This window comes from Vanellus vanellus (genome assembly GCF_965231255.1).
Source record: "Vanellus vanellus genome assembly, chromosome: 14".
NCBI classification, from domain to species: Eukaryota; Metazoa; Chordata; class Aves; order Charadriiformes; family Charadriidae; genus Vanellus; species Vanellus vanellus.
In genome coordinates this window covers 19,897,378-19,909,220 of record NC_138919.1, presented here as the reverse complement: position 1 = coordinate 19,909,220, position 11,843 = coordinate 19,897,378, and the positions used below count along the sequence as shown (strand labels likewise).

Here is an 11,843-nt window from a genome sequence, read left to right as displayed (position 1 = left end):
TCCCAAGCTTCCAGCTTAAAAAACATGCGGGCAGTTTCTTGCAAATTCTGCAGGTCAAACTGCCTCTGAGGATCAGGCTGTAGGGACCTGATTTTTGAAGGTTTTGCTAGCTTGGGACATTCTCTTTTCTCCAGGAATACTAAATAAATGCTATTTATTTTAACATGTCTTGTTTTAAAAACTCTGTTTGAAATGGATAATTTCTGGCAGTTGGGATATAACCTTCCTTTAAAACAACAAGCAGCATCATAAGTAGTGCTGGCAGGTGTGTCGTACGTTGCTTGGGATGTAAGTGTCGTGAGAGAGCAGAGAAACCTCAGCTTGTATATCAGCTGGTAAGTAAAGCAAGAACTGACTTACCTTTTGCTTTTGAAGTCTAAAAAAGTTGTGTGTTGTGTTTTGGGGGGCTTTTTTTAATGGTTGGTGATGTTACACCCAATAGGATGTTTCAGTACGTCTTTTTAGGTTTACCTTGGACTTCCTTTGCCTGATGATTAGTGATTTCGCTTGCTAATTTAATCACCTTTTATTCTCAGTCATCTTTGCCAAACAGTAAGTATTGTGTAGTATGGGGCGAGGGGTTTGACTGGTGTTTTTTTGCAACAGCAGTTCAGGCCCAGTGTTATTCTTGTTTCAGCATGTGCTGATGAATTTTGGCACAGAGTACAGTCAGATTCGTATGTTGGAAAAATGAGCTATGTAAGCTTGGGGGTGAATCCATTAATTTTTGTTTGGTTACCTTCATTTGTACTCATCTATTAGTGGGAAAACGTGTTTCTTAACATGTAATGAATTTAGCTTCCTGTAGCAAATATGTATTAAGACACACTTACTCAAAGGTACTTACATGTTTCAATCCCACAGCTTAAAAATCACACAAGAGACTATGCATTTCACGTCTCATGTTGTTTAGTCCTGTGACCTAGGACTTTGGTTTGTAATAGCTTTGAGAGGTTTTGGGACAGAAGGTGCAGCGTAAATAACAGTGGGGTTTTTTCTTATGATTTCCTGGTTTGTTCCCTGTATTTAAACAGGTATTCTTATAATTGAGATGGGGAAGTAAAACTTATTAAACATGAGCAATAACAGGGAGAAGCTATGAACAGAGTAAGCTTAAATTCAACATGGTCAAAACCCTGCTTAGTCTGTTGAATGCGGCGAGTAGCCCCGAGGAACTGTACCTACACCCCTACTTCCAAAATGAGAGTTCCTTGCGAAGGAGTGGGCGCAGGATGGCTCACTGTGTCAGGAAGGGAAGGCACTGCTTTCTCTTTCCAGACCTTGAGGGTGTGTTTGTGTGCAGTTCATGTCTGCTCACGCAGCCCGTGCAAAGAAACTCTTGGGTCCAGTAGTTGATTAAATTGCCTGAAGTACTTTTAAGTGTATATTGCAAGTCCAGTGTCCAGGTTCGCTACTGCCGGGCTCGGGGGACCTGCCTCGTCCCTCGGCTGTCCCTGCCCTGCTGTGGGTGGGGATGTGCGAGTAGCACCTCGCTGTTCTCACTGGGCTGCGGTGTTCTGCCCAGGAGAGTAACTGAGCTCTCTCTTCTGTCAAGGTGGCCCTGGACGTGTTGCTGCGCGGGAGAAAGGTGCTGATCAAGGGCATGATTTAGTCGGAAACTCTCAACACAAAGTTGGAACTGCTTCGTCTCAGAGAAACGGCAGCCCCTTTTTTGCTGGGTGGTCCCAGGTACAGTCCGTGTTCTGCTCCGAGGGGCCCCGGCCCCTGCCCGGCTGGGGGAGTGGGGCGCTGGGCAGCACCAGCCTGGCCCTGGGTGTTCCCCCATGCCACGCGTCGAGCTCTCTTCATCTCAGGAGGAGAAGCGTCCTCTTGAGCCCCTGCGGGAGTCCCTCACCCCCTGAGCCCCCCGCAGAGGAGGCATTCCCCGGCCGCAGGCTGGGTGCTGCGGGCAGACCCCCGTGGCTGCCAGGCGGTGCTGGCCCCGGTCCCTGTCCCGGTCCCTGCGCCCCGGGTCCCCCCTGGAGCCGCCCCGCTCATTGCGCCGCGAGCGCGGTGAGGGAGGCAGGTCGAATGCCGTGGGGTCCTGGCTCTGCCCAAGAACCCACCGTCTCTGCCTTCTCTCCTGCCCTCCCCTTTCCCCGTGTCCGGCCGGAGCCCCGCGAGGTTCCCCGCTGCACATGGGCCGTTCCCGCAGGGGTGCCGGGGGCCTGGCGGCGAGCAGCAGGGTGGGCACCGGCGGTGCAAGGGCTTATCAGCAAGACTTCTGATTATGAGGTTAGCTTTCTGGTTACCAGGCTTCAGATAAGGCAACGACTGCGTTGGGGTGAGCGATAAAATGTCTAGGATTTCTTTACAAGGAAGAGCGTCTGTCCAGGGAGGAAGAGGAGAAGGCAATCTGCAAACTCCTCATAATCGGGGAGTCCTGCAAGGGTGACATCTCGGGGATCGGATCGCAGCGTGAGCTGCCGTGTGCAAGGAACGATCTCTGGGGAAATGCTGGATGGGATCTGCACGAGATTCCCCACAGGGTGATTTGAGGTCTAAAATCTGCAGTGAGCTTCTGCAAACAGACGTTTCACTGACGAAAGGCGCTGTTTCATCCCGCAGATTGTTTTGTCAGCAGGGCTGTTTCACAGCAGACTTTTTCTGCACCTGCTAATTGTCCACCGGAGTTAGTCAGGATAAAAAAGCACTTTCCTTAGCATTTAATCTCCTCTTATATTAATTTAGCATGCTTTAATTAAAATACACTCCCTGGTCGAAGTGAATCAGTTGTAATAAACAAATCAGGATTGACATTGGTAGCATGATTTAAACTATGCAGAGTAATCAAACCTCACTGCAAAATTTATAGGGCAAAGGCAGAGACAAACACAAGAAAGTTCATTGTCCAGGAAACAGGATACGTCTGAATGAGAGACGTGTACTGTGGCGCTCCCAAAGGAATAGCTGAGAAGGGTTTCGGTGTGTGCAGGAGCGGGACGGAGGGGGTGGCTTCTTAAAGTCTGATGTTTAAATTTTTCATCATCCGTCAGTTTGAGTCACTCCTGTTACAGGACGGGAGTTAAACATTTGCGACAGACTGAAGTATTGCTGGAGGCTGTGTAAAGATGTTTTCGTAAAAAAGTACCTTGCTGATATATGAGATTAAACAATCTAAAAAAGGCGTTTGTATTTATCAAATGTTCAGATCTGTAACTCAAGCCGTGGCAGAGAACTTTTATTAAAAAAAAAAAGAAGAGAGAGAGAGAGGATTGACCCAAATTCAGCAACAAAAATGAAATGCAGAAATTAAGTGCGGCTGCAGATAAACCCTTGAAATGGAGGAAAGGGAGAGAAAACCTAACAAAGTCATCTCAGGGTCAGAGCGAAGTTGGCCGGTGGGGCTGTCCGTGGCATTTGCTGAAATCAGGGACTAATCCCAGTGTAAGAAGCTGCAATCTGTAGAGCAGGGCATCATCTCACGCCCTGGATTAATTGGTTGTTTTGGCTGCAGGGCTGGTGCTGTGCCGGGGCAGAGGGCCTGGCCGGCCGCAGAGGCAGAGCGCGCAGTGCAGCGCGGTCGCGGCGGCTCCTGGTCCCCAGCGCTGCGGGGGACAGCGCTGCCGAGACACCCCTGTGAGCGAGCTCTGCACAGCCTCTGCTCCCCCTCGCGCTATTGCAATGTCTGTCCTTGTCCTTTGGGAACCAGATGGAAAGCAACAAATTCATTTCATGTAGGACGGCGGTGAGACTGTCAGAGAATCAGTGACACCCTGGTGGAAAGCTCCGGGTATCCCATTACTCCCCTTTCAGCTAATTGATCTTTCGGTGATCTTTATGCTGCACAGCACAGGGCAGCAGGCATAGCAAGAGCTACTGAAACAGGTATTTCCATAGAATCTGTGTCCTAGCTGCTGGTGAAAAATTGATGGTACGCTTCTCATGAGTACACTGGAGTGAGCTTTGGTCCCTCTAAATGACGTGGCACAGTCTTGAACTCCATTTCCCAAACGTGTCGTTTTCCCTCCGCTTCGGAAGGGCGGGAGGACGTTCTCCCCGTCCCGCAGAGTGACGGCGGCAGGGGGAGTGCTCCGACACCCCCCGTGCCCGCAGCGCCCGCACCGGACGGGGCACCACTGGTGCAGCGTGGGCAGCGGCGGACAGAGGGTCCCGGAGGCAGCCGGCGGTGGTCGTGCAGGCAACCCCACGAGCTGGAGAAAGCTTAGGGTTTGTTTGGAGCTGCTTTACCATTCCCTTTTTCACACCCTCTATTTCTTTTCTATTTTATCTGAGTTTAAAAGGATTTGTTTGCTTTAACAAAACTGCATTTGAGTAATATTTAGGTGGAATGTGGCTTAGTAAGTAAATGGTGCTACTAGAAAGAAAATTAAAACAGCTGCTTGGTAAAGGGAAATAAATCTGGCTCCACAGGCACACTTGGCGGACTTGTATTTGCTTAAAAGATACGTCTATCCTGGAAAAAGATCTAAATTAAAAAACTGGGAGCAAGCACTTTTAGATCATTCTGATATCTGTCCGTACTCCACATCTTAGGCTGTCTCTGATTTATAGCTACGAAAGTTTTGGGTGAATATTGCCTTTTGACTCTGTTCTTTTTATTTTCCTTTTCAATCCAAATATCTTCTGATTCTAATCACCACTAGAAGAAATGTCCAGACTTTTGAAGATGTGTTTCTTATTGATATCAATGAATCACGCTGAGATTACACGCAGTCAGAACTCTGAAGGTAAGACCAGAACTCCTGTGTGAGGGATGTGTTTTGTGTGGCGGGAGAAAGCTACGTGTGGTGAAATAGATGCAGTACTGTTTAGTAACTAGGACCATATTCTCTGCTCTCTTGACTTCATGGAGCTATGCCAGCAAAGAATTTAACCAAGATTGCTTATTATTTAATAGACTTTTATTTTCACTGTTTTTCTGTAAATACATTTAATCAAAACTGTATTAAATGCTTATAAATAGATTATATGTGTATATATAGTTTCACTGCATACAATACATGTATTTTTGTATAGCACAGTTGAATGCTACAACATTAAATCAGCTTTTAGTAATGGGATAATCTTTTACAGATTTGCCGCCATTATTACACAAAGCTGTGGTTAGTATTTTTATTTGATCTCTCTACTAATATTTTGCATTGTAATCTAAAAATAATAATTTATTAAATATATTTATAATTTTTTCCTTAGGAGGAAGTAATAACTGGGAAATATCTGAATGGTAACGTACAAAATTTTCCCACTTACGCTTCTAAAAGGAATTAAAACACAATGTCTCACCATAACTTTTTATGTTCCATTTTTCCTGTGTAGCCCTCCTTGATATACTTCATTTTCAGAGGTAATGTATTACTCTCCCCATCTTGATTTTCAGTATTATCTTGCACTTCAGATATGATCTGTTTCATTTCGACAGAAACTGGAACATTATGGGCAGAATGAAGTTGGCACATATGATTACTTTGATTCAGATCTCCTGTGAGGAGTATTTCCTCTTAACCAGGAAAAAGCTGTTTTTCACAGTAAAGCAAAAAACATGTGTAGAATGAGGCTGAAAATAAATAACTGATACAGTTTTCAAAAGTTTTGATAGTTAACTTTGTTCATGTGTTTCAGAATGGCTTCGTAAGGAAATTAGGTACAGTTCCAGCTTTCTGTCCATCTTGCTCTTTCAGTCCTGCTCCATCCCCCGTCCCTCCCACTTCCTCCAGCTCCCGGCGAGTTTTGAATTATTTGCTAATTTTGTCTAAATTTGAAAGAGCAATATAAGCCTCAAAGACAATTCCACTCTTACATATTTTGAGAAAATCAATGGCTGTGTAAAGAAGACGTGCTGAAATTAAAGACTCTGCTGAGGTAGAGGCAGCAGACGTCGGTCACCGTACTTTCTTTCGACAGGCAGATGAGGACAGGCGTAACGGGGTGGCAGCACACGCAGCTATAGCTGCGGAATAGCCACGGCACCGCTTTCTCATGCCTGGAGACAGTACCAACCGCAGCGTCTTCGAAAATTGAGTTTATTGTGGGTGGTTGTAGAGTTAGATTAAAAAACCCATAACTAGTTAATTCTGTTCCTCAATTGAACCACACGTTTTCATTGCATTAAATAGGTCAGCTGTTAGTCTTGTTAGGCCAAGAAGCTGAATACTCGTGTCGTTATGGTGTTAGTAACAGTGATTGCTTTTCTTATTCTTGTTTTGTCTTGTAATCTGCTATTTTACATGTATTATTTTACTGGCATTTTTGGTCCTGTTTTCTGTTACAGTTCTAATGTCTGGACAGCAGATATGCTCACAAAAGTCATGGCGTATTTTCATGCCCAGGAAGTTGTGTTTACTTTTAGCAGCCTACAGGTTTGTGCCGTTTAAAATGCATGAAAATTCTTATTTAAAAAGGAATTAAAAAAGCAACCTACCTCTGTAACCAGGACTAGGTTGTCAATAACCGAGCTAACTAACAGATCTACCGTATAGCAGATAAGTAGGAAATAGGAATAGGGTTTTGGGTTGTTTTTTCCCCCAAGATTGCAGTAGTGTGCAAGGCAGAAATAATGAGAAAGAAGATCTTTTTGCTTTTCCTCTGATGGAAAGCAGAAATTAGGAGTTCTGAGGCTCAGCCATTGTTCCTGAATTGACTGTATACACATGCTGTTTCTCCACAAAATGGCAGGTTTCTCCCAGATTTTGACCGTGGGTGTAGTTTGCACTGCTTCTGATGGAAGAAGAGGCTCCAGAGCATCCTGCAAAACACATCCGCTTTTTAAGGCTCCTCTGAACTCTTTTTGTAAACTGTCAATGCGGAAGCGATACAGGATTGTTCTTTATCCCTGGTCATTGTGATTAGTTGTCAGCTGCATTAAGTGGAGCCGTAGCCTTCTAATCAAAGCTCGACCCCCTCCCTGCACACGCTCGGGAAAAGGAAAGTGTCGGATGTGCACTCTCTGAGCCTCAGACCTTCCCAAAAGCCCGCGGCCCTGCAGCTCCGCAGCGCTCACACCTTTCCCCACGCTCCACTTCACTGCCACAGCTCATCCGAACCCACAGGAGAGTGGCGCTGCCTCTCCCCATTTGATTAGATGTGTTGACAGTTTAAGGCTGTAATCGGCCCTGGTTCCCCTGGACAAGGACCTGGCTGTGTTCAGATTAGTTGGTGGCAATGCAAGCTAAGCAAAGACAACAAAGGACAGTTTCAACTCAAATTCCAAACCAATTCTGAAATAATTCTGCCAGGGATTGGGAGGGATTTTACTCCAGTCTGGTGCTAATGAGCCTTACAGTGCTTTCTGTTCCGATGTTATAATTCCCCTTAGATTTTCAAAACAGGCACGAGATCATTAGCTGGTAATGCGGTTTGATGTGAGAGGGAATATTTTTGCCTTACGACCTGGTACAGACTTTTCCTCCCATCTAATTGCACATTTCCTTCCTCTTTTTAAGTAATAATAATATGCACACAGTACCTGATTTTTTTGAGCTCTTTAAAGGGTTCCTTTTCACAGCTCTGCTGTGTGAAGCAGAGAAGCATTAATACTCTTGTTTTATGAAGTGAGAAGCATTCTTGTTAAATGGCATTCTTGTTAAATGGCTCACTGGCGAGGACTCGCTCATGAGGCCAAGAATAGGATTCAAAAATTGCTGTGTTTCAGCATTACACTTAGATTATTTTTGTTTACAGTTTGTGTTGTGTTCATTGATAACACAGACAGTACAGGAGCTGAGCACTTATCTCTGCTTAAGCGGAGATTTTCAGGGAGTAAAAGATAACCCCAGTACAATAGTACGAGTTTTATGTATATTACGTATATTTTTCTGTACTTCAGATGACCATAAAAAGTTACCTGAAGAACCTTTTATACCAGCCTAGGCAACTGCTGTCCGAATTCCAACAGCTTGATCAGCAGCAGTTCCAAACTGCAATGAAGTGTCTCTTCAACAGCAGAAAGGACCATCTTGTAAGTCACTTTGCACTTGTGGAAAGCAAAAGCTGCTGTCAATGGTTTAGGTAGATGGGAAAGGGCCGGGCTCGGGGTCCCGCAGTGCATGCCATGCAGTTACTTGGGTTCCGAGAGCCCCTCTCCTTAGGTTGGACTTGTTTCACTTAATTCTTGTTGTCTAAAAGTTTGGTGCCAAGTCCAAGTCACTCGTCTGGATTTTCTCTGTAATCAGTGGAGAGAAACACATTTCCAGAGAGTGGTTTAACTTTCCTACGCAAGAACCTAAGGTAGGTGGGACCAGTTGTTCTCGGGAAGCATCTGCTTCTCTCCCGTGGCTAGAAAGAGACCCAAGAGGACTAAAGAAGGTGAAATTATTTTGTTAATTAGTTATGGGAGTGTGCAAGCAAATTGCTAGGCAATTGTGAGGGGAGGCAGCACAGCACATCGCTTGTCTCTGTGGTGCATTCCCGGTGTGACCCATCTTAAAAACCTCTCAAAGTCGGTGAGCGCACCCAGGGAGGTCCCCTCGCACGGGGGGCCCCCGCGGCCAGGGGCAGATCGTAGCCTGGTGCGGGAGTAATGGATCTGGGAGAAAGGGAGAGCGTTTCCCTGGGCACATGAGGCGACTGCCCAGAGCAAACGCTGTACCTCACCGCTCAGACAGTGGTGGTGCAGCTCCTGCTGCCAGAGCGGGCAGGACTGGCGCGCGGCGCGCTGGGAGCCCGAGCAGCACGCCGTAAGCCCTCTCAATTACTGTAAATTTCACCTTCCCAAATGGCACACCCGGTTCTTCCAGGACTGATGAAGTTGAATGAAGAAATCACCGGTCCTGGGACTATCAGCTCTGAACTGGCTGTCCTGGACACAGCGACTTGCGAGAGGGGGCACCCTAAAAGTCCACCCCCAGCCAGGGTGACTCTGTTCCCTGGGTTTGGTTCTTTGATGTTGCCCCATCTTCTGGAGGGGAAGTTGGTAGTAACGGCTGCAAGAAATGCTGCATGGGAAAAGTCTGTTCTAGAGATGTCTGCCTATTAAATTATGTATGAAATAATACCCATTCAATCCCCATATCCTTTCATTTTCCAAGTAACTAATTCTTTCATGAGCACACGCACTATAATTTCAGCCATTTGGGTTATTTTTTCTGTTTTTCAATTTGACTTTGTCAAAAGGTTCAAGCTGGTCTCTGGCCAATGCCAGAAAGGAGTTATCTGAAATAATGCAACCAGCCGGTATTTTGCACCATATTTTTTATAGAGTGCTTTCTGTCAGGCCTCAAAACAAACAATATATTGAATATATGTATGTATATTGAAAGAGACATTCAATATATAAATATATTGAAAGAGATGTTCTTTTAACCCTTTGTTGCCTGCAGGAAATGGGAAATATTATTCTTGATTGGGACAAGACTAGAGAGAGAATTCTTCAAAGCCCAGGAGTAAACAGGACCTTGTTCCTTGTAACACTGGATAAATGCTTTCAGGCTCTGAGTGCTTTGGACTGTGTGGATATCCTAAGCCAGGTTTTGCGGGTGTCAGCGGTGAACTATCTCCAACCTGATGTCATTGGGAGCCTCCCAGACATTCTGCAGGAGGATGCGTTCAGAAACTTGTAAGCCATTCAGTTTCCAGACACAATTAACACTATATAGTATTTGCTGACTATATATGCTTTTAAAAAGAGGTCACTATACGGTCTCAGTCTATTTTCCAGATATAGCTTTCTGCTTATGTGTTGCTGTTTCTAAAAACATTTGTCCGTGTGTGTCATTTAAAAAAAAAGCTAACTCATTAGTGAACTGACCTGCCCTTGTATCACTTAGATCAACTGTATTCAAGGACCTCTATGACAAAACCTCAGCAAATACGCAGAGAGCTCTGTATGGCTGGATGAAGCAGATGCTACAAAAATCCCATAACATGAGTGGTACGTTACGTACAAAGTATTTTCTTCTTATCATAAGAGAAAAACAGTCAGCAAAAGGTCTATCCGTTATATTGAATTGTTTCCCAAATTTAGCACAAGTCTGTTTAAGAGTAGCTGTCTTGAATACCTTTGCTCCAGAATACAGTAAACATGATATATTTGTTATTCACGGCAAATAGTTCTCCAAAGATGCTTACTCTTCATCTCTTCTGCACAGAGCTAGACGCTAGGTGTCTACTCAAGTCCTTTTTCTAAGACTTAAATAGGATACAATTGTCAGGTACTCTGCACAAGTGCGTTGTTCACTTCTGACCTCCTGTTCAGATCAGAAAAATAGATCTGTCTCAGAATACGTTAGCCAATGCACTGTTTAAAAATTCAAAAGAAATGCGGGATGTTGTGAAAGTTCTACTGCACACGGCACTGACTCATTCAGAAAAGGCACAAGATAAAACCAAAGTTAATTAATTCAGATTTTATGCATTTTACCACATCTGTTTGCCTTGTTAATGTGTCTTAAACAGATGTGCCACAGCTGGGGCAGTGCAGGACAGGCTCCACGAGGGGCTGTAAAGCGGCAGTGGCACCGACGCATCGGAGCCAGTGCTTGGGTTTCACTGAACGTCCCAGCAGTGCTGCTGTGGGAGCATTTTAGACTTTTTGATGCGTATGTTCTTCCTCTTTCCCTGGAATCAAAGGCAAAATGGCCACTTGCTTCACTGGAGCTAAATTTGGCTTGTGGGAATTCTGCTGTTTCAAAATGTCAGCGTAACCCATTAATTGGTAGAGAGAAGTTCATGATGCTGCTGGAGGTGGAACTGCTGGGGAGGCAGGGATGCAGGACTGGCCCGACGATCCTCGGCAGTCCTGGGAAAGTCCCACGGCATCAGGCACCTGGGGCTGTGTCTGAAACATTAGTGAGCCCCCGGTTCGTAAAAGATCACCCAGCTCAGGAGGGGCAGAGGATGGCCATGCCCCCTTACGTCCTGGTTGCTGCTTCAAACGCAAAGTGGTGTAGATGCACCTGAAGGCGTCGGGTGTGGGCTGACCACCAGCTCGTTCTGGTGGCGTGAACCCGTCAGCCCTGAGCAGGCACGGTTGGACTGCTACCAACATCCAGGTTGGCGAGTCTAAAGCTCACTCGTGGGTCACAGCTCGGAGCGCAGGGCAACAGACGAGACCTGCAATAGCCTCGTTTATTCGCTTTCCCTTTATACATGGGTAGCACCGGGACCGCCTGGGAAAGGGATCAGCCCTCCTGCAGAAGCAGCGTCTTCCTCACTGAAGCTCAGCAGAAAGGAAACTTGAAAGAAGCCTCCTATTTGTGGTGCCCACGGGGCCACCTCCCAAGTGTTTCTGCTGGTGTTGGTGACGGAGGGCTCATTGCCGTCTCTGTTGTGCCTGTGGAAACGCAGAGGGCTTTTCCATCACACCGCTTCTCCCCGCGCTGTCGGGCGGCCCCTGCAGCTGCGTCACTGGGTGAGCAGCAGGGGACGTGTGGCTGCTCTGTCTGGAGGGACGTAGAAGAGACCTTTCAAGAAATCTCTTTGCTGCTCAGCCAATTCTTGCATGTTTCATATTAAAAATGTGGAGGTATTCAGAGGTGAAGTGTGCTGGTAGCCCTCACAAAAACAGGAGGCTGTAACTTTTGAATTTTGTACCTTATTTGAAAATAACAAAAGATCTTTTGGGGATCATGGCTACCGTGGCTGGTAACTGCAAGTCTGTCAACATCCTTAAATTGTGATAGTTTTTGTTTAACTCTTCTATCATATCTTTCAACTCTCTTAATGTTCGTGGTAACGGGAGGTAATATCGCTGCAAAAAACAGAGATTTGATAGACAGGTCTGCTGGGAGCATCGTCTTGTCTCAGCTGAGGAGCTTAGGTCTGTGTTTTCAAAACAATCACTGCCTAAATGGGGTTCTTCAGCTTCTGATATTTGTAGGCTGTTTTTTTTCAGATACTGAAAACTCTGCAAAATGACTGATGATTTTATTTTAACAGAGTTGTGA

General features: G+C 45.7%; 1 protein-coding gene across 1 annotated transcript in view; it reads left to right on the top strand.

Moving 5' to 3' along the window:
- Window positions 1-4,612: 4,612 nt before the first annotated feature.
- Window positions 4,613-11,843, top strand: part of OTOA (otoancorin) — a gene marked incomplete at both ends in the record, with an annotated part of 36,092 nt that continues 28,861 nt past the window's right edge. Inside the window, 8 exons of the mRNA XM_082490759.1 lie at window positions 4,613-4,691; window positions 5,038-5,066; window positions 5,158-5,188; window positions 5,281-5,308; window positions 6,233-6,320; window positions 7,787-7,918; window positions 9,279-9,514; window positions 9,726-9,829. Of these exons, the coding sequence (XP_082346885.1) occupies window positions 4,613-4,691; window positions 5,038-5,066; window positions 5,158-5,188; window positions 5,281-5,308; window positions 6,233-6,320; window positions 7,787-7,918; window positions 9,279-9,514; window positions 9,726-9,829 (727 nt within the window). The remainder of the gene's footprint in view (window positions 4,692-5,037; window positions 5,067-5,157; window positions 5,189-5,280; window positions 5,309-6,232; window positions 6,321-7,786; window positions 7,919-9,278; window positions 9,515-9,725; window positions 9,830-11,843) is intronic.